Genomic DNA, 26,492 nt, shown 5'->3' on the forward strand with positions numbered 1-26,492 from the left:
ATGAAAACAAACCAGGCACCAAGGATTCATGCCTGTAACTCTAGCTATTCTGGAGGCTGCGATCTTGGGATCATAGTTTAGTCAGCAGCAAAGTCTGTGAGACTCTCATCTCCAATTAATCATCAGAAAGCCAGAAGTTGAGCTGTGGCTCAAGTGGTAGAGCACTAGCCTTGAGCAAAAAAGCTCAGGGTCTGAGTTCAAGTCCCAGAACACACACACACACATTTTTAACGATGTGCATTTAATACTCTTCTTCCATCATTTTTCCTAGAAAGATATATTACACTCCTGGGAACTAAAAACTACATGCAAAACACGCACATAGGCTTATGTCCATTGCTGAAACAAGAAACAATTTAGCTGAAGCTACAAAGCCAAGGCAATAACAAAAGGCTACAACCCTGCCTTGTCACTCACATAATCCAATGCTGCCCTCTAGCAGCCCAACAAAGAAACAACACTGTAAGCACTAGTAAAACACCCAGGAACTCCAACTTTCAGTGTTAACATTTACTATAGACAATGTTGCTGGAAGGGAAGACAGTAGAAGGCCCTCCACAATTAAGAGGGCAAAATAATAAAATATTCTTCCAGAAAGATGCTGGAAACAAGACATATCAGTGTATCCCTGTAATACCAGAACCTGGGATACTAGTACAGGAATATTGTTCAATGCATGGCCAACTGGGCTCCTTTGTGTGACAATGTCTCATTAAGGAAAAAAAATTACGGGATTAACTACATAATCCAAACTGAATGAAACCTTTAAGTTGGCATACGAAAAAGAAGAGGGGAGTGGCTAATAATTAGTAGGACAAGAGCATCAAGGTTTTGTTTTTGGTCCTAGGGACTAAACTCAGGGCCTCTGCTTACAAAGCAGGCCTCAACCACTTTGCCTTGGTTATTTCCAAGGTAGGATCTTACTTTATGCCAAGGCTGGCCTGTGATCCTACTTGTGCTTCCTATATTTGTGTCACTGGGGTAACAGGCATGCACTACTGGGCCCAGCTACTGGGTAACAGGCACTAGGCCATTATGCCTAGCCATTGAATCAGTTTCCTGAACTTTTATGCCCAGGCTGACCTCCAAGTGGGATCCCCTTATCTCCATCTCCCAAGTAGCTAAGATTATAGGTTTGAGCCACTGCACTAGGCAAATAACCGGGTTTTCATGTGCCCCTTCAAGTTAAAATGACAAGGATTTTAGAGGATCAAACCCAAGTCTTTTTATTTCCATACTCAACTCTCTAGGAAAACTTGAAAACTTAAAACTCACTCACACATGAAGTCATATGACCTCAGCAGAAATTCAGAATATCTATCGGTTAATACTCCAACACCTATAGTGAGATCTATGCAGAAAGGGGAAAATATTAATCAGAGTTAACTGGGAAGTGTGAGAATTATCTGCCTATATTACTTTGGGCTAAAGACAATTGTCTCCAATTTCTCCTGTTTAGTTTTAAAATATATACAGCCAAATTGTGGTGTGTGTGTGTGTGTGTGTGTGTGTGTGTGTGTGTGTGTGTGTGTACAGATGAAAGAGAAAGAAAACAAGCACTTATTGTCAAACAAAACTTGCTGTTTATTAAGACATGGTTGCTAACTTAAGCAGAGCTGACTCCAAAAATCATCATTCATATATATCCTGAAAAGTTTCTGAGATGTACTGGGACAGGCTTTTTTTTCCTCAGTGACTCAACTGGATCTGAGGAAAGAAAAGAAGAAATTATACACCTGATTTATAGCTGCTAGTAATCACAAGCAACATGTCCTAACATTCTAATTTTAAGACAGAATTGCTGGACTGTTTCCCCTCACAACTGTGAGCAATTGCACTGTTCACAATTCCTCCCATCTATACAAATTCTTTTCCCTAGGCTAGATCTATCCACACTTCTTCAGATTCTTCATGAATCTGAAACAACTAAGACCAAGCAAACAACTATGGGGAACAGGCTGACTGCAAGATCCACCATTATCAGGTCAGGGATCCAGCCATAAGGAAAGCATGCCCAATGTTTTAAATACTGGGACACAAAACAAATAGCCATCCACATGCCCTACTTCACAGGTAAGCCACTCAGTAATCAATCTCCCAGGAAACATCTACATAATATGAGGTTTAAGCTCATTCAAGCTGCGGCTGTATCTGTACATTTCTATTTCTGCTAAGCCTATTTTCCTCTACGGATTAAACATGTTCAGTAATTACAATTTTGATGACAATTACTGAGTACAATATTAGAGATCTGACCTCAAAAGAACAGAGGCAGATTGTTGTGATTTGGGTAAGAAATTCCCAAGGGAGGCTCAGGTCCGGCTAGACAGCTCCTGCTCTACTTCCACGCCACTCCCCTAACTGAGGATGCAGCAACCTAGGAGCAGAGAAACAAAGCTGAGCTAATGTGGTACCTCTGCCAAGAGACAGCATTTGTATAACCTTACAACCTGTAGCATTTGTAAAATAGAATTTTCTTACTTCAAAGAATCTTTTTAGAAGTCCGAAAAATGGTGCAACCTGAAGAGAAAAAAAGAGAAAAACCCAGCTTTGTAATCATCCATAGTCAATCTGATCATGGAATAGCACTTAAAAAGTAGCATTTCTTTTTTTTTAATTTATTAATTAAATTTTGTTGACAAAGTGTTGTGCAAAAGGGGTACAGTTACATAATAGGGCAGTGTGTACATTTCTTGTGATATCTTACACCCTGTTTTTCTTTCCCTTCCCTAGATCAGGTAGACATATATACAATATACAGTGTACCAAAAACATATACAGTAGCCATGTGGCATACGCCAAAGGAAATTCACCTAGAACTTTAAATATAACGTCAACAATAGTTTGCTTATCCTTGTCTTATATGATCATACATACATAGCTTTTGAGTTATTGTGATCCACTAAGAGGTCTATTTTTGACCTTTATATGTTGAGTAGTTGTTTGGTTTTAGTTACATAATGTTTAAGGTCGCTGACCCAAACCTGTGGGAAATACCATTTGACAAGAAGTTTTTTGTTTCGCAGACCTGGTCTCTACTGTCTACCCCTCCCCCAACCTTGACAGTCATATATCAAGGAGATCGTGCCACTTTGTTTTCTGTGTTCTAGGCTTGCCTCGCTCAACATTATTTCTATATGTCGTAACAATCTATCTCTGTAAAATCTGTATTTAAAATAGAACCACTCCCAAACTGAACCAAAATAGAATTATCCTGCTATAATTTGTTTTCAAAGTAGAATTTTAGTCAACAATGTTTTTCCTACATTTTCTTTTTACAAGGATCTCTCCAAAAACAATTTACATTCTTCCTTTCCCTCATCCTGCAGGCCTTCCCTGAAGCATTCACACGTAAAAATCAAGTTCCAGTTAGTAAAAACGAAGTTCAGTTGCTAACTAGAACAGCCAATTAAGGGCAAGGAAAGGAGAGTGTGATTTAAGTCACAGGTTTCCTACATAGCTCTTTAGTTCTCCCTGAAACTCTACCTTGTCAATTATATCGTCTACCAACAATGCCAACTAGATTGTTCCTGTTTTCTAGCCAAATATGTTGGGTGAAGAAAAGAAACCTGGACAAAGCATGTAATTTTTTGATATTCTGTGGCTAACATCCTTATTTATAGCTGGCTTATATCTGTAGGGAAAGAAGCACCTATTTAAAACAAACAAGCAAAAGCCCTCGTAAACAATGACTCAACATATCAGCAAAGGCTAAATCACCCAAGAAAGTACTCATATTATTAAACTGTTCACTTCCTCTGAATTTGACATTCTCAAATGACAGTGTTCCAGGAAAAAAAAATTACATATACAAACTTCACTCATAAGGATTTCACTTGTCAGATGAACTTTTTTGCTAGTGACAGTTCATGATAGAAAAATGCAACATTAGCTAACTGACATTCTGGAGGGTCCTAAGGCCTCAAATTATAGGGGAAACTATTAAGTTTTCTCCAAAGCATCAAATTATGATCCAGGAAATACCTAATCAGCAAAACCAGTTCAACCTAGTTCACTTACTAGCACAGCTAGTAAATGCTCCATAATTGTGGAATCCATAAGCTGTAAAGACCAAGAACACATAGTAACTCTTCACATTTCAAAAGCAGTTTCCTACATATCTGACTTTTAAACATAAATAATACCTACCTATACATCAGGGCTTTGCCCTTCTCATTCCCCACAGCAAAATATCCACTTCTGGGAGAAAAATCCATGGTTTGGACACGAGAAATAGTCTTCTTCTTAGCAACTGGGAAGTTAGAAAATACCGTACAAGAGGGAAGATGAACCTGCAGATCATAAAAAGCCTTAAATTACAAAAGTGGGAACTCATCTTTCCTATCTTTTATATTTCGTTCTATCTTTTTGTTAGAACATGAGGTTCCTTTTCATTGCAGCATACATGGAAGTGCTGCTCTCCAAATATAGCAAAGTGTTTCAAAATTATTAATTATAGGGCTGGGGATATAGCCTCGTGGCAAGAGTGCCTGCCTCGGATACACGAGGCCCTAGGTTCGATTCCCCAGCACCACATATACAGAAAACGGCCAGAAGCGGCGCTGTGGCTCAAGTGGCAGAGTGCTAGCCTTGAGCAAAAAAAAAAAAAAAAAAAGAAGCCAGGGACAGTGCTCAGGCCCTGAGTCCAAGGCCCAGGACTGGCCAAAAAAATATATATATATATTAATTATATTAATTATAACATTGTATTTGTATTGAGTGAGAAGGAGAGAAGATGCAGCATCTAGCCTGGTAACTGGAGATTAAGATACTTGCTGAACAAGTGAATGAACAGACTAAAGTGGAAAGTCAATGACAGTACCCATTAAAGTTCTTGCTTCATGCCCATAGTAAATACTAAAATCAAAGTGGACATTGGTGGCTCATACTGGTCAATCCTAGCTACTCAGGAAGCTGAGATTCAAGGATCATAGGTTGAAGCCAGCCAGAGCAGGAAAGTCCATGAGACTCTTATCTCAAACAAACTACTCAGAAAAACCTGGAAGTGGAGCTGTGGATCAAGTGGCAGATGGCAAGCCTCGTGCAAAAAAACTCAGGGTAAACACCCAGGCCCTGAGTTTAAGAGATCGGCACACACACAAAAAAAAGGAAACACTAAAATATCATCACAGGGAATAAACATTTTACCTTATGAAGTATTTGATTTTACTGAAATCTAAGGGGGGTGGGTCACATCATTTTCCAGTATATTAAGACTTTTTACACTTTCATTTTTCAACATGATAAACCCCTTTACCTTTGCTATCTCTTCTCAAAGGAGAGTTGAATCATGAAAACCTGATTAAGCCACTGAAACTGTATTCTGATTTAGAAAGCCAAAAGATCCATGCAAACCTAGACTATGTATGAGATGGAGTAAAGTCTACTTCTGAGGAAAATGGACTCATGTCTTGACAAGTCCTCATCCAATCTGTGGATGGATAAAATCTAACAAGTTATTTTTTGATTTATGGAATAAGAAATTCTGGAGAGTTGGAGGGAATAGGAAGAATGACGAAAGGGGTAACATTAACTCAAGATGAACTGTACTCATAAACTGAATAAACTCCTTTGTACAACTACTTAAGTAAAAAAATACAATTTAAAAACATCAAAAAAGAAATTCTGTAACTTTCTACAACATCCAAGATTATGGATATGTTCATTTGAGTTTCCTACTGATGCAACAGCTTTGTTTTATATTCACAGCTTTGTGCTGGGATAACAAAACTGCTTGGATCATTATAAGCAATTGCATTTAATGATACCAACATGGTTTCACTGAGGCTTTCGGAAGCTGTTATGCCTGGCTTCCTTCCATTAGATATTATGGTTGACTACCATTTTAAAAATGTGATTTGGCTGTTACTAATGAATTCCTTGTGTGATTTTACCACAATAAAAAACATAAAGGCTATCATGATTACTGTAGCAAACTAGGCAGAACTAACTATTGTGCATCTTACAGAATATATTATATCAACAGGATACAGATCCTATTGTTTCCTCAAACTATTTACTATCATTAAATTGACAAAAGGTTAGTATGTGCCAGGAGAAAAACAGGGATTTTAAAAGCTACCTCAAATTCGAACATTCTCAATTATCAAATGATTCACTGAACAAGGCCATAAAATGCAAAAACTCTTATTTTTCATATTTTTTCTTCCCCAGCAGAATACTTTCTAAGGAAAATTTTATACAGAATCACAAGATATCCCATAGACAGTAACAAAGGCAGGAGCTTCAGCTTCTCTTTGCACTAACTGCCAAATATAAAACTCCTGTCAGTAGTGTAACCAAGTACAGAATCAGAACTACAATTCTTCCTTTTACTAACTGGGGACTCTGAGAAAGTTAATCTTCTAAGGGACTGTTATTCAAGTCAAAACTGTGAGAGTTCTTGGTAAATAAACAAAATATGATGAAGCTTTCCAGTATGTGAAGCTTTTGTGAGTAAACAAGATAAAATTTGAAAACTATAAACCGACAGTACAAATAGTACCATGCAGTACCACTATTCAAATTCTATTCTGCCATCTGTGTATCTAGAATAATTGCTAAATGATGAAATTAGTTCTATATGATGAATATAGAATTTCAGAGTTAAGAGTGACATAAAATGAGCTCCAGTATTAGGCCCAAAGGAGTTAAACCAACACTACAGCCAGTATCCTCACAAAGACTTATTTACAAGTGTGACCCCTGGATAGTGTCTGGGAATATGACTTATAAATACTTCTATGCAACTTTTATGCTAACACCTGGCATTTTGGTAAATACTAGGCACAGGGTGCTGCCAGGAACCCCAAATAAAATTCTTGAGTATTACATCTCTGATGAGCCTAGGTAAATGTCTAACATCTCTCTGGCTAGAGCAATCAAACATGTCCTGTGTGAACAGTCAAAGATGGCTCAGCAATCAAACATGTCCTGTATGAACAGTCAAAGATGGCTCCTGGGGAATATGGCCTAGTGGCAAGAGTGCTTGCCTCATATTCATGAAGCCCTAGGTTCAATTCCCCAGCACCACATATATAGAAAATGGCCAGAGGTGGCGCTGTGGCTCAAGTGCCAGAGTGCTAGCCTTGAGCAAAAAGAAGCCAAGGACAGTGCTCAGGCCCTGAGTCCAAGGCCCAGAACTGGCCAAAAAAAAAAAAAAAGGCTGGGGATATGGCCTAGTGGCAAGAGTGCTTGCCTAGTATACATGAGGCCCTGGGTTTGATTCCCCAGCACCACATATACAAAAAATGGCCAGAAGTGGCGCTGTGGCTCAAGTGGCAGAGTGCTAGCCTTGAGCAAAAAGACGCCAGGGGCAGTGCTCAGGCTCTGAGTCCAAGCCCCAGGACTGGCCAAAAAAAAAAGAAAAGAAAGATGGCTCCTGGTGGGCTGCATCTAGTTTTGTCCAGTCTTCACCCCATGCAGCTCTTCCCTTTGCTCATTTTGCTTGCATCCTTTTGATCATTTCTCAGCCAAGAATATAGTCACACACAGAATTCCGAGTCCTTCTAGAAACTCACAAACCTGAGATGATCCTGCGGACTACTGACACAGGTATTTTAAAGCAACTATCTAATTATCTGAATTAAAGTATTTTAGGTAAGTTATTTTGAATTTCAATTTATTCTTGAAATCTAAGCACTGCCTCCACTCCATTAAAGTAGGTGTTTAAAAACCAAGTAAAGAGGACTGGGAATGTGGCTTAGTGGTAGAGTTCTTGCCTCGAAGGCATGAAGCCCTGGGTTTGATTCCTCAGTACCATATAGACAAAAAAACCCAGGAAGTGGCACTGTGGCTCAAGTGGTAGAGTGCTAGCCTTGAGCAAAAAGAAACTCAGAGACAGTGAGTGCCCAGGCCCTGAGTTCAAGCCCCAGGACTGGTACCAAAAAAAAAGTAAAGAAAAGCCAGACAGTGGTAGCTCATACCTGCAATCCCAGTTATTCAGGAGGCTGAGATTTAAAAGTATTGCAGTTCAAAGCCAACCCAGGTAGAAATGTCCATGAGACTCCATCTCTAGTTAGTCAGCAAAAAGCTGAGCTGGGGGGCTGGGGATATAGCCTAGTGGCAAGAGTGCCTGCCTCGGATACACGAGGCCCTAGGTTCGATTCCCCAGCACCACATATACAGAAAACGGCCAGAAGCGGCGCTGTGGCTCAAGTGGCAGAGTGCTAGCCTTGAGCGGGAAGAAGCCAGGGACAGTGCTCAGGTCCTGAGTCCAAGGCCCAGGACTGGCCCAAAAAACAAAACAAACAAAAAAAAAGCTGAGCTGGGAGCATGGCTTAAGTGATAGGGTATCAGCCATGAGCTAAAGGAGAGTGCAAGACCAAGTTCCAGCCCTGACACCAGAAGAAAAAAGTAGATAAAATTGTAGAGTGATGGGGTATTTGCCTTAAGTATGTTTTTTAACTTATATGCTGAAAGACATTTCTGAAAGTGAGGACTACCACCTAAGAAATGTTGAGAATGGATAGTTTAGCTTTCCCAAAAGAACTGACAATAGAAATTTGGTGGTTAATTGTGCCAAAAACTACAATGCTAATAATTACAAAAGAGTGACAAGTCATTTCTAAAAATAATCTACAATTCTACTTTTCTGTTGTGACTTCATTTGTGTTTTCAGCTTAAATTTTGAAATTATCAATGATAAAGGGTAAAGGAATATTACCAATCTGACAGCTTCTTTCATTTTTCTTGAGGCTATTGCCAAGATTTCTGTAGTGGGATTGAAGGTCAGAGAAGTAACACCAGTAACCAGGTTCATTATAGCTTTTATTGGCTTTGGGTTTGTTTCTTGGAGACAGGAATCTTGATTGTATATGTTTACCACTCCAGAACTAGAACTGCAAAGACAACAGGAAATAAATATTTTAAAACAAGTAAAAGGGCTTTCACAACCTAAGTGAACACAAATTTGAACCCACAAACTAGTGTTTAGAAAAAGTGTGTTAAAGAGAACCCAGCAGCGAGTTCATGGCAAAACAAATTCTATCAGTTCCACTCCAGTCTTGCAAAGCTCTTAGCTAACTCAGCTTTTGTCAGCTTATGTCCAGCTTAAAAAAAAAAATACAGGAAAACACGGAATCTCTATTATACTCATTCCCCTGATAAATGTCTACTAATGGCAACTCAATGCCAGGCAGTATTTTGAGTGCTTAGGACACAATGTTGAACAAAAGAGATCAAGACCACCATTCTCACAATCATAATGCTTCCTGCCTAATGTGTGAAAAGCAACTGCCTTTCCCCACTGACAGCTCCTTCTCTCTTTCTTTATTGTACCTGTGGGAATCCTTAGCTTAGCTTTACTAGGAACACTACAGTCAAGTGTTATAGAAATTATTTACTCCAAGTTTAACTGTTTATTAGCAATGAATTGTAAAAGCAAATAATGTTAGCGAATCACTTATAAAATCAGTACAGACAAGAACTTTATATAAACATTTTTTGTTTCAATGTAATGTTAAGAGCATAAAAAGGCAGATAATGAATTAAAACTACCTTAGCCCGCTGTTGCTATAACAAAATATATAAACTGGGTAATAATAAATAGAAGATAGAAATTTTTTTCACACATAATTTTGGAGGCAGAAAAGTCCAAAAGCAAGGCTCTAGCAGTCTAGCGGGGCCTGCTCTGCATTTTAAGATGGGAGCCTCATTTCTATGTTCTCTCCAGGGGGCAAATAATGTGACCTCACCTGCCAAAAGGAACTAAACCTACTCCCCTTTTATAAAAGCCTTAACTATAGCCAACACATAAACAAAATGTCAAGAATTATTTAATGCTTTAAAGCTTTCCAACTACTTACACATATACATTTTCTCATCTGATTCAATTACTTCTTAAATAACTGTAAGCTTACATGACTCACAATTATAATTTGTCCTCCAAAGCTTATGCTGCCCTCCTAATCCCCAATGTGGTGGTATGATGTAAAACTGCCAACTGACTGAAGGGACAACATGACTGTTAACTTTCCACCTTAACCACAGTGCCCTCGTCAGAAGTAGACTCCTAATCCTAGAGTAGTTAATCCACCAGCAAGTTCAGAGTGTTCTTTATACAAAGAACTTCCAAAACAGGAGATGGCCATTAATTAGCCGGAACAATGTCCCTTATGAACTGGGACAAGGAACCACCAGCATGTAGTGATGATGGTAGAAGCTCAAACACACAGAAGCAAGATGTAATGGACTATGTCCATAATCCCAGCCACATAAGAGATACATAAGATACATAAGAGAGGATCATGGCTTGGGGGTAGCCTAGGCAAAACATCTTAACCAATAAAATCTTGGCATGGTAGCATACACCTATCATCCTAGCTATGCAGGAAGTGTAAATAGAATGTGGTCTAGGCTAGCCTAGACATAAACCTAAGATTATATTTAAAAATAACTAAGGTCTAGGAATTGCTTGCCTAGCATGCGTGAAGCCCCAGGTTCAATTCCTCAGTAAAACAGAAAACGTAAAAGTAAACAGTAAACAGAAAAGGCCAAAAGTGGCGCTGTGGCTCACAAGGTAGAGTGCTAGCCTTGGGCAAAAAAAGCTCAGGGACAGTGCCCAGGCTCTGAGTTCAAGACCTAGAACTGGCACACAAAAAAAATAAAGACTTCAATCTAAAGTTGATTTATTCTACCACCCCATCAATAGCAAGAAAATGAAAATATGAAGAAAACAATATGAGACCAAACGAGTACTTTAAATATAGGGAAATATACAATGATTTAAGGTAGTTTAGCATTATCTTTGCAAAATATCTGAGAAACACTCATTAACATAACATTATTAAATCAAAATGTAAATTCAGTTATATGAACACATAATTTTATAAGCATACAAATTAAAAACTACATCAAGACAAAGCCAAAGGCTCATGTGGGTTTACCAATTTCATACTACTACATTGCTCATACACAAAACTACTTACAGTATATTTAATTCCTAAATTTTTCTCATTAGCACAACGTGATTTAGGTGTCATGAACCTCTACTCACCCACAAGCGACATACTGTCCATTCCTTGATGTGGCAATGCTTAATGCACATAAATTGCCTTCATCAACGAATCTGTTAAGGCACCTCCTAGAGTTCACGTCCCAAATATAAACTTCGCCATCCGCTGAAAGATCCAAACAACAGCTTGGTTAATTTTGCTTATTGCAGCTTCACTTTATTGTAGGGTTTTTTAAAAAATAAGGAAATAGTGAGCCCTCACCTATTGCGGGAGTTACATTCTAGAGACCCCATGATAGGTGAAAATCCATAAAACAGCAATAAGTGAACCCCGATATAGAGAGGGATGACTATATATAATGCAGATTTTCACATATTGTGCCCCCCCCCCAAACATAATTCCCATGATAGGCGACAGATCACTGTACAGGCAAAGGGGACAGGGCCAAGGACTGGCGGGTAGATGAACAAAACAGGGAAAAGGAGGAAAACAAAGTAAAGACTTTAATTCATTGCATATACCATAAAATTAAGGTGTGGGTACAAGGGGGGGGTGAGACTGTTGAAGGGGTTTACTGATCAAGATGCACTGTATTCATAAATTGCTTTGTTAAATGGCACCTGCTTTGTACAACTACTTAAAGATAATAAAAAAGTTAATATATATATCCTTATATACATATATAAATGTCCTTTAAAATATATATCCTTGGTGTTAAATAGTGTCAAAATAGATTATTTCAAACTATGAAAATAAGACAAGGAATCTTGGGGATGTTATTTTTTGGGAGAGAGAGGTACAAAGAGTATGACTGAGGGCTGTGACTGAAACACAGCATAAGCTTGTGGCGAAGTAACAATGAAATCTCTCTTGTGTAACTAATATAAGACAAAAGAAATTAATTTAGAAAAACAAAAAAGAACCTAGCCAGGCACTGATGGCTCATGTCTGTAATCCTAGCTATTCAGGAGGCTGAGATCTGAGGGGTCATGGTTCAAAGTCCTCGAGACTATATATTAACCACCAAAAAGCCAGAAATAGGACAGTGGCTCAAGTAGTAGAATGCTAGCCTCGAGCAAAAAAGCTCAGGGACAGTGCCAAGGCCCCAAGGGCTGGCACAAAAAAGAATCTAGTTTCAAGACTTGTCTTAGGATAATCAAAAATAAACATCTTCAGGCTTACAGTGAAAAATTACAAACTCAGTTTGAGTGAGGCTTTTGGAAAAAGTTTCTATATTCCACTTAAATTACTGAAGCACAAATTTGGAAAAAACAAAACAACAACAAAAAAGCACTACAAAAAGTAATTACAGTACCTAAAACAGAGGCTAGGAGTTTTACATAACAAATTTATTGATAATAACGAAGAAGAAAAATAAGCTAGCAAGCCAAGGACCCAAGTTCAAACCCTAATACTACCAAAAAAAAAAAAAAAAGAAAAAGAAAACAAAAGACAAAAACAGAACAAAACACAAGAACTGATCCAGACTCAAGTAACTTGTCATTTAACTTAGTATATTCAATTTACCTATTTCTACATCATTTCAATAATAAGGAGTGCTATTATCCATACGCACAAATAATTTAAAGAAAGAAGAATTATGTGGGCAAGATAAAAAGATACTAAGTTAGGGCCAGTGGCTCACACCTGTAATCTTAGCTATTCAAAACCAGCCCAGGTAGGTAAGTCCTATTAACTCTCATCACCAATTAGTCACCTAAAGGAACACTTGAGCTTTAAAGAAAGCTCAGAACATGGGGCTGGGAATATGGCCTAGTGGCAAAAGTGCTCGCCTCATATAAATGAAGCCCTGGGTTCGATTCCTCAGCACCACATATATAAAAAAAACCAGAAGTGGCACTGTGGCTCAAGTGGCAGAGTGCTAGCCTTGAGCAAAAAGAAGCCAGGGACAGTGCTCAGGCCCTGAGTTCAAGCCCCAGTACTGGACAAAAAAAAGAAAGAAAGCTCAGGGGCTGGGAATATAGCCTAGTGGTAGAGTACTTGCCTCGCATACATGAAGCCCTAGGTTCAATTCCTCAGTATCACATACATAGAGAAAAAAAAAGGGGGGGGGCTGGGAAAATGGCCTAGTGGCTAGAGTGCTTGACTCATATACATGAAGCCCTGGGTTCGATTCCTCAGCACCACATATATAGAAAAAGCCAGAAGTGGCGCTGTGGCTCAAGTGGTAGAGTGCTTGCCTTGAGCAAAAAGAAGCAAAGAACAGTGCTCAGGTCCTGAGTCCAAAGCCCAGGACTGGCAAAAACAACAACAAAAAAGCCAGAAGTGACTGTCGCAGAATGCTAGGCTTGAGTATAAAGAAGCCAGGAACAATGCTCAGGCCCTGAGTTCAGTCCTCAGGATTGGCAAAAAAAAAAAAAAAAAAAAAAAAAAAAAAGAGCTCAGAACACTGCTCAGGCTGAGTTCAAGACCCAAGACTGGCACGTGTCCACGCATGCATGCGCACACATACACACACACACACACACACACACACACACACACACACTCTTCCATGTAGGCAAAGGCCATCTGTGAAAATCAGTCTTCATTTTATTTTTTCACTCTTGTCCACTTGATTTTGATGATATCCCTCTTTCCTATCCCACTATACACAGTTGTAATCCACCCTACAGCCACCTCAAAGATGACTCCTCATTCCCTACACATCCCTTCCTTTTCTGTGAATACTGTTCCAAAGTTCACCCTTCTGTATGTTCCCTTATTCCCCACTTCAATGAGATCTCAGCAAATTTCAGTTCCAACTACTTCCTTGACAAATCAGTAGCAGTGAATATGCTAAGATTGCATGTTGAAGATGGCTAGTCCTTCGCTATTACTATTTAGTAAATGAGGAGGTAAAAGGCACAAAAAGTTAGTTATAAAATGCAATCTGAGGGGCTGGGGATATGGCCTAGTGGCAAGAGTGCCTGCCTCATATACATGAGGCCCTGGGCTCGATTCCCCAGCACCACATATACAGAAAATGGCCAGAAGTGGCGCTGTGGCTCAAGTGGCAGAGTGCCAGCCTTGAGCAAAAAAAAAAGAAGCCAGGACAGTGCTCAGGCCCTGAGTCCAAGCCCCAGGACTGGCAAAAAACAAAACAAAACAAAATGCAATCTGATCTTTTTACTAAAACAAAGAAACTTAAAGAAATATCAAGTCATTTGTTGTTAAATTTGACACAACACATCCAAAGCTTTTCTCTTTTCATTAACTTACCAGAAGAAGTGTATATTTTCTTACTATCTGAAGAGAAAGTACATGCTGATACTCTTCCATTAATCTTCATGCTACCAATCAGCTCCTTGGTCTAAAATAATACATATTGTTTGCCAAATGTTAGTAGATTAATCTCTAGTTTCTAGAAGCTAATTTGGTCTCTTTTTCTGACCATCAAGATTTTCCACCAACTTTCCCACAATTTCCTCCAAAGCCCCTCTACTAAGAAGATTCAAGAGAGCACATTTAGGGTTCAAGACTATCCTTAACCCTGATATTAAAAGTAATATCTAACTCAACAAGAACAAGAAGCAGCTAATGTTTTACCTTCATTGACAGTAAATGAGAATATCCAGCAATACCATTTATGAGCAAGAAGGATCCATCTGGGGAGACTTCAAAGCGTCTCACTACTTTCTCTTTCAAACCTATGAAAGGAGATGAATCAATTAAATAAGGTTTAATGTAAGTTTCAATAAAGCTATCACCTACTGACAACTGAAACCTTTTAAAATGTCACGATGTCATGACTGAGCAAAACCCTATGAGAGGCTGGGAATGTGGCTTAGTGGTAGAGAGTTTGCCTTGCATGCAAGAAGCCCTGGGTTCCATTTCTCAGCACCACATAAATAGAAAAAGTTGGAAGTGGCTCTGTGGCTCAAGTGATAGAGTGTTAGCCTGATCAAAAAGAAGTCAGGGACAATGCTCAGGCTCAATACTCAGTGCTGAGTCCAAGCCCCACGACAGGCAAAAAATTAAAAATTAAAAAAATATGGATCACCAAAAAGGACCCAAGCAAAATGCTCGATAAACTTGTTGTCATTAACATTCACCATTTTAATTGGAAACCACAGATTCAGCTCTTCAAATAGTAAACAACTAATTTTCCAAATGTTAAGAATAAATGATACATGCTGAATCAGAAATATTTCATACCTACAGAATTGTAATTGCAACCTTGAGACACCAAGGTAAACTCATATGCACATTAACGTCTGAGAAACCCTGGCTCAAAGCACAATTAGATAAACCAAGATCCTACTAAGAAAGGATCATGAAGGGTGTTGGAGAACACAATGAAGAGTGCAAATAATGAAGATAAGCACCATAGATATTTCAGAAGTTGTCCTTATTCAGTCAATGGCAAGCAGATATATAGTTATAAAGAGCTACTCTTGTCCTTTTATAGACATGTATGCAGTGTAACAAAACTGCCTGTGAGCTGTGGCTTATTCCAACACTACTTCCCAGATTTATGACATTAACCCAGCCCACCTCATTAATGGCATTGGTTCCCAAAACAATCATGAGTGAGCTATCACTGTAGTTTGTGGTAACATAAATAGAAGGATACACAAAAGGATGGGTAAGGGCTGGGAATATGACCTAGTGGTAAAGTGCTTGCCTCATATACATGAAGCTCTGTGTTCAACTCCTCAGTTCCACATATATAGAAAAAGCCAGGTAGGGCACTGTGGCTCAAATGGTAGAGTGCTAGCCTTGAGCAAAAAGAAGCCAGGGACAGTGCTCAGGCTCTGAGTTCAAGACCCAGGACTGGCAAAAAAAAAAAAAGAAAAGATTGGTAAGGTAGAGAGCAAATAAATCTTCACTGATAAAAACATTTTACTTTTTACATTATTTTACTCTTTAAAAAAGAAAAAAGACACAAAGCTGGGCACCAGTGGCTCATGCCTGTAATCCTTGCTACTCAAGAGTCTGAGATCTAAGGATCAGCCAGGGCAGAAAAGTCCATGAGACTCTTACCTCCAATAAACTACTCAGAAAAAGCTGGAAGTGGCCCTGAGGCCTTGAGCACAAAGAGGATCAGAGACAGAACTCAGGCCCTGAGTTCAAGGACTAGAACCAGCAAAAAAAAAAAAAAAAAAAAAAAAGGACACAAACACCTTCAAAAGAAGCACCTTATTTCAAGTATTAGTAAAAATTACAATAAAACAGAGAAATGGATGACATCTAATTCCTTTCTATCAATGAAATGAAACAATGTGTCCATCCAGGAGCTAAAACCTGGGTCATCTAGCTCCCAAGCTTATGTTATCTGCTGCCTCAATTGCTAACTTTACAACCAAGAATCTGAAACTGCATTCTAGAGTGGTATTTTTGTAAATTATGGTCACGCTGTAAATGCTTAAGAAAAAAAGCCAGCTCACTATTTTCGTTCATTCAAATACATTATCTCAATAAAATGACATTTTGCAGATGTTGTAACTGAATATTCTTTAAGATTCCTCTGAGGTGAAAAAGTGGTTGGTTATAATTACTGTTAAAATGAACTCAGCTTGTTGGGGGTGAAGGAACTGATTGTGAGCTCAACAGAAATCTTACCTCTCACTTGATGCACAGGAATTAACTTTCCAGCTAGCATATCATAGACATAAAGAACTTTACTATGAACACTTGTGGCTAGAACCTCTTCTCCATTTGCGGTAAAACAGGCCTTATAGATTGGAAACCTGTCCAAATAGATGCTCTGGATTTTAGGATTTGTTTTGCCATCAACCTGTAAGAAAGTACAAAATGTTTCTTTTGGTTTTATCTACAGATTCTATATGCTGGTAGTAAAACTTTATCACATTACAAGCCTTCACTTAAAATGCATACCTGAAAGAGTGAAATAGAATTATCTAACCCAGCAACCATCACCACCTGAGCACAAGGATGGAACTGAACTGAGGAGATCCGAGCCGTGGTAGGCCGTTCAGCATTAGCCTGCTGGCAGTTCTTCATCTGCAGAAAAATAAAGCAAAAAACTTATCAACACAAATAACATAGAATATATAGAGAAACAAATGTTATGGTTACAACAGAAAAGAACTGTAGCCAAAAGCAACAACTGTGGCACCAACTACAGTCTCTACAACTACAAGGATCCATGTTTACCACATGGAATCAAGGAATTAAATAGCATTAAGACAGATCCTTCTGTTAAGGTACAAATATGAAATGCTCCCCTAGAGACTCATGTGTCCCTAGTGGTGACACTGAATACTGCAGGAGGTCTGGTTACCATAACATGATCGACTTTACACCTCCATGTTCTCCAAAGTCTGAGTAAACCAGGAAAAGAAAGCATGAAGCATTAAGTATAAATTTGTTTGGGACCAGTGAAGTTATTTAACTACATTTTCAATAGAGGTAAGTTCACTCTGAAGAGCTCTGTGCTCTCGTCAGTAACTTAGCAGAATCTAAAACGTGTCATTTTATAGTGGGGAAAAATCTGTCAATTTGAGATATATAATTGAAGCACTGTGCTATGTGGGCACTTATTACCAAATAAAACACCCAGGCAAAGGCAAAATGTAAACAGCATAAACCATTTCAAAACAATTATCTAGGGGCTGGGGATATAGCCTAGTGGCAAGAGTGCCTGCCTCGGATACACGAGGCCCTAGGTTCGATTCCCCAGCACCACATGTACAGAAAACGGCCAGAAGCGGCGCTGTGGCTCAAGTGGCAGAGTGCTAGCCTTGAGCGGGAAGAAGCCAGGGACAGTGCTCAGGCCCTGAGTCCAAGGCCCAGGACTGGCCAAAAAAAAAAAAATTATCTAAAGTGCTACTTGAACAGAGAGTGAGCTGGCCACTAGCAGTGCTTAAAGAATGGACAGGCTGTTTCCGGAGGCAGTTTTTCATTTACGGCGGACAATATGGCGACACCTAGGCTGGGCTCTGTGCTGAGTGAGGACTTTCCAGCAGATCAGACCTCTGGCTACCAAAATTGCCCTCGGGACTTGAGGTCCCAGTCCGCCAAATATCGTGACAGTAAAATCCATAACCGTCTCCTCCCAGTGGCTCCTTCATCAGTTCCAGGCCAATTTCGAGGTTACTATGTAGACTGGAAAATGCTTCGGGATGTAAAAAGACGGAAAATGGCCTATGAATATGCAGATGACAGGCTTCGGATCAACTCACTCAAAAAAATGCCATCTTGCCAAAAGATCTGCAGGAAGTAGCTGATCAAGAAATTGCTGCCCTTCCACAAGATAGCTGTCCTGTTAGAATCAGAAATCGATGTGTTGGGGCTGGGGATATAGCCTAGTGGCAAGAGTGCCTGCCTCAGATACATGAGGCCCTAGGTTCGATTCCCCAGCACCACATATACAGAAAACGGCCAGAAGCGGCACTGTGGCTCAAGTGGCAGAGTGCTAGCCTTGAGCGGGAAGAAGCCAGGGACAGTGCTCAGGCCCTGAGTCCAAGGCCCAGGACTGGTCAAAAAAAAAAAAAAAGAAGAAATGCGCTCAGAAATCGATGTGTTATGACATCCCATCCTAGTGGTGTAAAGCGGCACTGGCGGCTTAGTCGCATTGTCTTCCGTCACTTAACCGACCATGCACAGCTTTCTGGGGTCCAGCGAGCAATTTGGTATGGTAAATCAGCTTCATAATCTGAGCTTTCAAGAGACTTTTCTAGTAGGCAAAACTGTTGTTTTTTTTTAGGGTCCAGAACAATTGTTGTTTGATATTCTCTGTAGTTACTTTTAAATTTTTTTTTTTTTCCTTTGGCCAGTCCTGGGCCTTGGACTCAGGGCCTGAGCACTGTCCCTGGCTTCTTTTTGCTCAAGGCTAGCACTCTGCCACTTGAGCCACAGCGCCACTTCTGGCCGTTTTCCATATATGTGGTGCTGGGGAATCGAACCCAGGGCCTCATGTATATGAAGCAGGCACTCTTGCCACTAGGCCATATCCCCAGCCCACTTTTAAATTTTAAATGAAGATACTTCGATCTTTCATTCTGCCAATGAGTTATCCTTTTTTTTACCTTTGACTTTATGTAATATAGATTCCACACTGTTCCCATATATAGTACAAATAGAATAAAAATACTTTCTGTGAAAAGAAAAAAAAAAAGCATGGACAGGCCGGAGGAAGAACAAGGACAAAGGTTCCAAGGTAAAAAATGACCCACATAAAAGATTTGTATGGGGGCTGGGAATATGGTCTAGTGGCAAGACTGCTTGCCCCGTATACATGAAGCCCTGGGTTTGATTCCTCAGTACCACATATATAGAAAATGGCCAGAAGTGGTGCTGTGGAAAAAAAGATTTATATGGCTCCAGCAGAGAATAAGGAAAAGGAGATGAAGCTACGCGTGTGGGCAGAAGCTAGATCATGCAAGGCAGCGTAGACTGTGAAAGGAATTCACAGGGTTTCAAAAAGCAATGGAAAGTGACATGACCGACACTTGGCTACTGTATGAAGAATGGTTTAGAAGGAGGCAAAGTTTAAGTATAAAGGCCAGTCACAAAGCAACTACACCACATGGGCCAGGAAGATGACAGCAATATGGTGAGGGTGCTACCAATGGAAATGCAAAGGGATATGCAAAAAGAGATTCCTAGAATTGCTGGGACATACCTCTTGATAATATTTTTTTTGCAAAAGCAACAGAAAAAAGAAAAAAATATATTTACCCAAGTAAAACAAGAGCAACCACATTTAATCCCATACGTATCACAAACCCATACATACAGACTGTGGAGCTGAAGAGATTTCAAAAGAAGTCAGTCCCAACTTCACTCACTCTCACCTTCAAGATTCCTCGTGGAAGAGAAGTTGATGTGGATATAAAATTCCCAGTCCTCTGCAACAGATCATCATCATCCTCTTCACTTTCATCTAAGTCAGGGAAAACCAGAAAGCTAACTTTAGAATCAGTCCTTTACCTTATCTCAAACTACTCTATTTCCAACTGCAATTCCCCTCTGGACCTTCTAAACTCAACCACCTTTTTAAAGTTCCAACTGGTAAAAGCAAAGCAGAACACATTTTAAAGGAAAAGACAATGATGACATCACATTTACCATACATAGTTAAAAATCAAAGCTTGACTCTGAAATAGAAAACTAACACACAGATGGTGACTAAAGATGAAGTGAAACACAGTTTAAATAAAGCCAGCAATTTCATTTAAAATGAGCAACTCAAAATTATGTCAAAATTAGGAACAGAAAGAACAGCAGAGCTAGGTTAACAAAATGCACATGCAAAAGAACTAAGAGTAAGAGATCAGTTGACCGAAAGCTCATAGTCAGCAAAATGTGTAATCCAACTTCAGAAAGCTAACAACGCTTCTTGTCCCCTAGACATGACTGAGGATGGTATAGGAAGCAACTGAGAAGCTGAGCAGTTTTTTAAAGCATCACAGAGCTAAGAAGGCCAAAACTAGCACCATAGAGCCCTCTAAGTGACAGAGGTCTGGTAAAGTACCAGGCTTTCAATCAGGGACACAAACTGCTACAAGTAGGATTATGGGTAAAAGAAAAATTTGCATAACTGAAATCCAGTTTTAAATTTTCACAACTGTCCATCAGGCAGCTATTCCTCATCTCTGCACTACACTATTTTAAAAAATTACTTCTCTCTGAGAAATGGTAGACTTCAAAATCTGAGCATTAAGTAAAACAACAACAAAAAGACTTCTTAAATACTAGGTTTTAAGGAGTGTAAGAAAACTCAAATAATAACAAAACAGGCAAACAGATTAACAAGCTATCAACTCACCATCTGAAGATGTTTTTTGCTTACTAGTCTCTGCCCATACAGGTACTCCTCCCATAGCATGTTGAAATCTAAACAAAAATGAGAAAGAAAACAATGCTGTGATAATTTTCATGTTCATAGACGACAATATGTAAAATACATAAGTGCCCTTGAGAGTATGTATAGAATTTCCACCAAAGTCAGTAGCTTTAAGAAGATAAGTTCTTTTATTCATATAAAGCAGTCCCAAGCCACTTATGTTGGGAACGTCAATGAACCTCTACTTATCTAAAGTAATCTTGGCTACAGAACATCTAGGCACAAATTTGTTGTTAAATTTGTGTCTGCCCTGATAAACACATCCTAGATGTTCAAGACCATGTAGTCTTTGTGGTTACAAACTAATGCCAGAGTACATACAATTCATGATAATCAGTGAGAATATACAAAACTTCATCATGTATCATTTGAATAAAATAGGAGTCTTACACCTGGGAAAAAAAGAAACTTTAAGAGAAGCATAATAGTTGTTCTAGAAGTAGCTAAAAAAGAACAAAGAGTCATTTTTAACTTTTTAACACAGAAGTACAAACCAGCCAGGTTCCAGTGGCTCCTAACTACAATCCTAGCTATTCAAGTGGCTGCCATGTGAGGACTGAGGTTCGTTCACAGAGGTTCCAAGCTAGCTCAAGCAGAAGAATCTGTGAGACTACTTAAATTAACCTGCAAAAATGTCAACTGAAGGCCAAGTCTCAGTGGTGGAGCACTAGCCTTGTGTGAGTTCATGCCCAAAATGATACAAAAATAGTAATAAATTTTAAAAACCCACCAAACACAGACCACTAGCTATAAACTACTAGAAAAGTAGACAAAATATATAAAACAATTATTGAGTACTACAATCCCCAGAAAATTTCCCAACAGTATTAACATCTGTTCACCCTATGTCCTTCCATTTCTTTTTTCTTTTTTTTTTTTTGCCAGTCCTGGGGCCTGAACTCAAGAGCCTGAGCACTGTCCCTGGCTTCTTTTTGCTCAAGGCTAGCACTTTGCCACTTGAGCCACAGCGCCACCTCTGGCTTTTTCTATATATGTGGTGTTGGGGAATCAAATCCAGGGCTTCGTGTATACGAGGCGAGCACTTATACCACTAGGCCATATTACCAGCCTCTGTCCTTCCATTTCTGTGTGTTTATCTTTAATTTTCTTTGAGCAATTAGCTCAGGGAAAGTTCTCGTGTGGGGGGGAGGGGGGTATTTAAGTCTACAAATGTAACCATCAGAAGGATGTTATGGTGCTATGGCCAAAGACAAGAGAAAACAAAAGTAACCTGCTGATTATATACCTCCTGTGAAAAGTGGCACTTACTCTTCTTTGAGTCTCTTCTGGAGCTTGTCTTTTGAGAGTTTAGTTTCTGTGGCATTTTTCATCATATCTTTCCGAAACCTATTGTTCTTCATGTCAACCCTGTAAAATACACAACAGCAAAATTTAAGTTATTTTAAAGCGTCATCATAAATTGATACTGCCTTTAGTATTTTCCGAAGCATTTAATGGAAAATATAGGTTAAGATAGTAAGGAAGGGCTGAAGATATAGCTCAAGTGGTACAGCACCTGCCTAACTTGCAGGAGGCCCTATGTTTAAACCTCAGTACCACAAAAAAAAAAAAAAGATTTTAAGATGTGTAATATCTCATATGTATAATCTCCATTCTCTTTCCTTTGGGTTCTCTAGTATTACAGATCATACAGATTACTGTTTATAGAGACCTAGTATTTCAGAACACTCATCATATCTTACCTAGAAATAGTCTCCAAAATAAACCCCAGATAAGAATAAGAGTTAAATTCACAAAAAGTAAACTTTAAAATACCATGAAGAAAAAATATGCACAAAGGTTGTCTGATAAAGGACATTTTCCAGTTAAAAACAAGCTATTAAAGATAATTTTTAAAAGCCAGTTGCTTTTTTGCCAATGGATCACAACTGTAATCCTAGCTCAGGAGGCTGAGATCTGAGGATCACAGTTCAAAGCCAGACTAGGCAGGAAAGTCCTTGAGACTCTTATCTCTGATAAATTACTCAGAAAATGGGCTGGGAATATGGCATAGTGGCAAGAGTGCTTGCTCATATACACGAAGCCCTGGGTTTTATTCCCCAGCACCATATGTATATATAGAAAATGGCCAGAAGTGGTGCTGTGGCTCAAGTGGCAGAGTACTATCCTTGAGCAAAAAGAAGCCAGGGACAGTGCTTAGGCCCAGAGTCCAAGGCCCAGGACTGGCAAAAAAAAAGCCTACTCAGAAAAAGCTGGAGTGGCACTGTGGCTCAAGTGGTTGAGGGTTAGCCTTGGAAACAAAGAGGTTCAGGGACAGCATACAGGCCCTGAGTTCAAGCCCCAGGACTGTCCAAAAAAAAAAGTAATAAAAATAAAAATGTTTAAGAAAAATAGTGAACAGCTAGGTGCTACTGTCTCATGCCTGTATTTCTTGCTACTTAGAAGGCTGAGATCTGAGAAACAAGGTTTGAAGTCAGCCCAGGCAAAAATATCTGTGAGACTCTTATGTCCAATTAACCACCAAAAAGTTGGAATGGACCTCAAGTGTCAGAGTGCCAGACTTGAGTAAAAAAAGCTACATAAGAGTGGCCTGGTCATGAGTTCAAGCATCATCACTGATAAACAGATAAACAAAAAATAATGAAAAGGATGAGGAGAATGGCTCAAAGATTTGACTATCTTAAGGACAGAACTGGACACTTTCCAAGAAGGTAAACTAGTATGCAATCTAGCAGTATCTGTGCTATATGATCAAATAATTCTACCCACAAAGAATCTTAAGGAATAAGAAATGTTTATTTACAAAAACTTTTACCTTACTGCTAATGTAAAAAATGGAAATACAAAGTATTTGTCCAACAACAGCAACATAAATTACAACTGGTTCATTCAAGGGCTTCAATAACCATTTAAAATTGCATGTAGGTGTTTTCTTTTACACACAGAAATACTTGCAAAATAATTTCAGGTAGAAAATGCCAAAATACAGTACACGGTACTCAATATTTTTTTTTTCTGGACCTGAGCACTGTCCCTGGCTTCTTTTTGCTCAAGGCTAGCACTCTGCCACTTGAGCCACAGCGCCACTTCTGGCCGTTTTCTATATATGTGGTGCTGGGGAATTGAAACCTGGGCTTCATGTATATGAGGCAAGCACTCTTGCCACTAAGCCAGATTCCCAGCCCTAGCACTCAGTATTTTTAAGCCTTCACTCAGTATCAGACATAATATGCTAAAAAATCTACATGCACTATTCTTAATCCAAACAGCCTTCTGTTGCTATTATTTATGTTTATTTTACAAATTTAAAAAAGGTGGCCTTCAAGCTTGTCCATGCTCAGTTTGGAACTGATCAATTAAAGAGTCAAGCTCAGCACTAAGTCCAAACAATGTTCTTTTAAAAGCTAGTGTACACTGTATAGAAAAGACCAGATGGGCCAAATGTGTTGTTCAGTGGTGGAATGCGACTCTAGCAAACCCAGACAGGAAGAAAGCTCAGCAGGGGATTATGAACTACCTTTTCAATAGTCACATTATTTTCATCACCTGCTGCAATTTCTCACCCGGATTCCAAATTCCATTTCATTGATGGAATCATTTTATGAGAAAGTGACTATATGGATTCTGAAAGCAACAGGCAACTTACATTTCTTCATCTTCATCTTCTTCATCCACCCATACTGGCTTCTTCTGAGAGGGAAATTTATCATGTGTTTCATTCTCTCCTTCAGAATCATCCAAGTTTTCACCATGTTGAGCCTACACAGAAGACAAAACACATTCAGGCTCTGAGTTTTTCCTATCCTATGGTAGCAGACATCAACTTCGCCCTTTGAAGACCTGTAGAATGCATGTTTTTATGGTCCTCGGATAAAATAACACAAAATGCTGCCACAGCAATTACAAGAGACAGAAACAAAAAAAAAATGGGTCAAGCACAGATGGAAGGTGAGGCAAAATGAAGCCATCAGAGAGAAACTGAAAATGCTGAAAAGACTATTAGACAAGAACAAAGGTAAGTGGACAGATGAAGAAAAGGGGCAAGGCAAACAACAAAATCACAAATATTACAGGACCCAAAGCAGATTAGAATTAAAGATAATGTAATCCCTACCTCATATCCTTAGGTACATCTCTTTTCCATTGTTCGTGACTGTGACTGACCCTCACCTCCTTGAAATTTTATACCAAAATATGGAATCTACATTCAAACCACAGAACCTCCATAAAGTGAGCTAAGGCTTCCCTCAACTCACATGACAGCAATGTCCTATTGCTAGTTTAAGATCCTTCAAATTCTACTGACACAGTCTATTCCTTCTGACCATAAAACGTGAACACGGCTGCACATTTTTCCAGTCCTCCATCTCCTAATCACACCCAAAGAAGGCTACAGACATCAGCAGCAGATACCTAAGTGAGCGTTAATTTTGTAGAGGGAGGCAGTAATTCCATCAGGCTTTCTTGGCCACTCAATCTCAAACTTCACATACCTTCCCTACACAAACTGATTTCCCTTTCCCAAAACTTTTATTTTCTTTCTCTCAACACCTGTCACTACCACACCTAAATTTCATTTATCTGCTTTACCTTGCATCTCAGTCACTACTAGTTACAAAAGCTCCAAGAGAGCAGGGAGAATTTTTGTTGTTGTTTGTTTTGTCCATTGCTGGGTCTCTTCCATCGCCCAGAATCTCTACGTTGGCACAAAAACCAGATATAGCATAAAACGAGTAATGTCTTAAGATAAAAGTTTTAAACCCATTATGCAGGGTTTTGCCCACTGTCAGGAAGAGTCTACTTCTGGCATCCAGAGACTTGAGAATACTTGTTGTTAAAGGACTCAAAAGTTGGTGTATACCGTGATCAAACGGGGGGTGGGGGGAAGGGAAGATGGTCAAAATGCAGATTCCCAGGCCTCTGTCTACAAACTGATTCCATCAACAAGATGGAACTCGGGAAACACGGGCGAAAAATTGCGGTGGGAGATCGATCCAACGACCACCCCAGCGTTCAGCCGGAAGATGATGGAGCTGACTGCTAACAGGCACTCGCCAGCCGTACTTTGCAAAACAAAAAACTGTGGAGCGCCAGCAGCCTACCAGGAGCTAGGGCCCCTCCCGGGAGGGGAAAAAGCACAGCCAACGCCCTCCCAGACTCGCCCTCGGCGCCGAGAGCGCGCGATGGAAGCCCCAGCCTCGGCGCCCGCGTTCCGGGCTCCCCTCTTCCCTCTCCCCTCCGCACACTCTCACCTGTGCACACACACGCACGCACGCACACACACACACACACACACCGGAGCGCTCGCCAACGCCGCCGCCGGTCAGCCAGGCTCCGCCCCCGGGGCCTCACCGCCCACCCCTCCGGAACGCGCCCGGCCGCGCCGAGGCCCCCCTCACCTGCGAGCCCCGCAGACGCCGCAGCAGTGCGCCCTCATCTTCCTCCACGTCGCCGAAGACCAGCTCCTCCAAGCACCGCTCCTCGGCCGGTATGTCTTCCTCTAAGGTCCGGCGGTTCCGCTGCCGGAGCCGGCGCTCTGCCTCCGCCGCCGCCGCTGCCGCCTCGAGTGCGGTCGCCAAGCTCGACTGGGCCGGAGGTATCCGATGGGATGAAGACTGAGCAGCCTTCCGGGGAAGCCCGCCCCGGTTCGGTCTGGCTTGCCCATATGGCTTTTTTTGAGTCTTTCGGTCAGGCCTGGAGCCGGCTCCCCGGTCTGGTTTCGTACGGCTCCTCCGTTCGGGCGGCATTGTCGGGTTGGAGCA

General features: G+C 40.1%; 1 protein-coding gene across 2 annotated transcripts; it reads right to left on the reverse strand.

Annotated features, from left to right (window-relative positions):
• Positions 1–1,566: 1,566 nt before the first annotated feature.
• Utp18 (UTP18 small subunit processome component) lies at positions 1,567–26,477 on the reverse strand. 2 transcript variants are annotated; one of them, XR_007213784.1, is made up of 15 exons: positions 26,130–26,477; positions 24,377–24,489; positions 22,039–22,137; positions 20,692–20,759; positions 19,718–19,806; positions 16,797–16,922; positions 16,521–16,695; positions 14,505–14,605; positions 14,178–14,268; positions 10,997–11,120; positions 8,666–8,840; positions 4,150–4,292; positions 2,482–2,520; positions 2,257–2,377; positions 1,567–1,707 (listed from the first exon to the last, which is right to left on the reverse strand). XR_007213784.1 is itself a non-coding variant. In XM_048366556.1 (14 exons), the coding sequence occupies exons 1-13, from the start codon at positions 26,475–26,477 to the stop codon at positions 2,496–2,498; spliced, it is 1,677 nt and encodes a 558-aa protein (XP_048222513.1). In that variant the 3' UTR covers positions 1,567–1,707; positions 2,482–2,495. The 2 variants fall into 2 exon arrangements, 1 of the variants encoding a protein (XP_048222513.1); XM_048366556.1 differs by lacking the exon at positions 2,257–2,377.
• Between the last annotated feature and the right edge of the window lie 15 nt (positions 26,478–26,492).

Source organism: Perognathus longimembris, chromosome 17 (genome assembly GCF_023159225.1).
Source record: "Perognathus longimembris pacificus isolate PPM17 chromosome 17, ASM2315922v1, whole genome shotgun sequence".
NCBI lineage: Eukaryota > Metazoa > Chordata > Mammalia > Rodentia > Heteromyidae > Perognathus > Perognathus longimembris.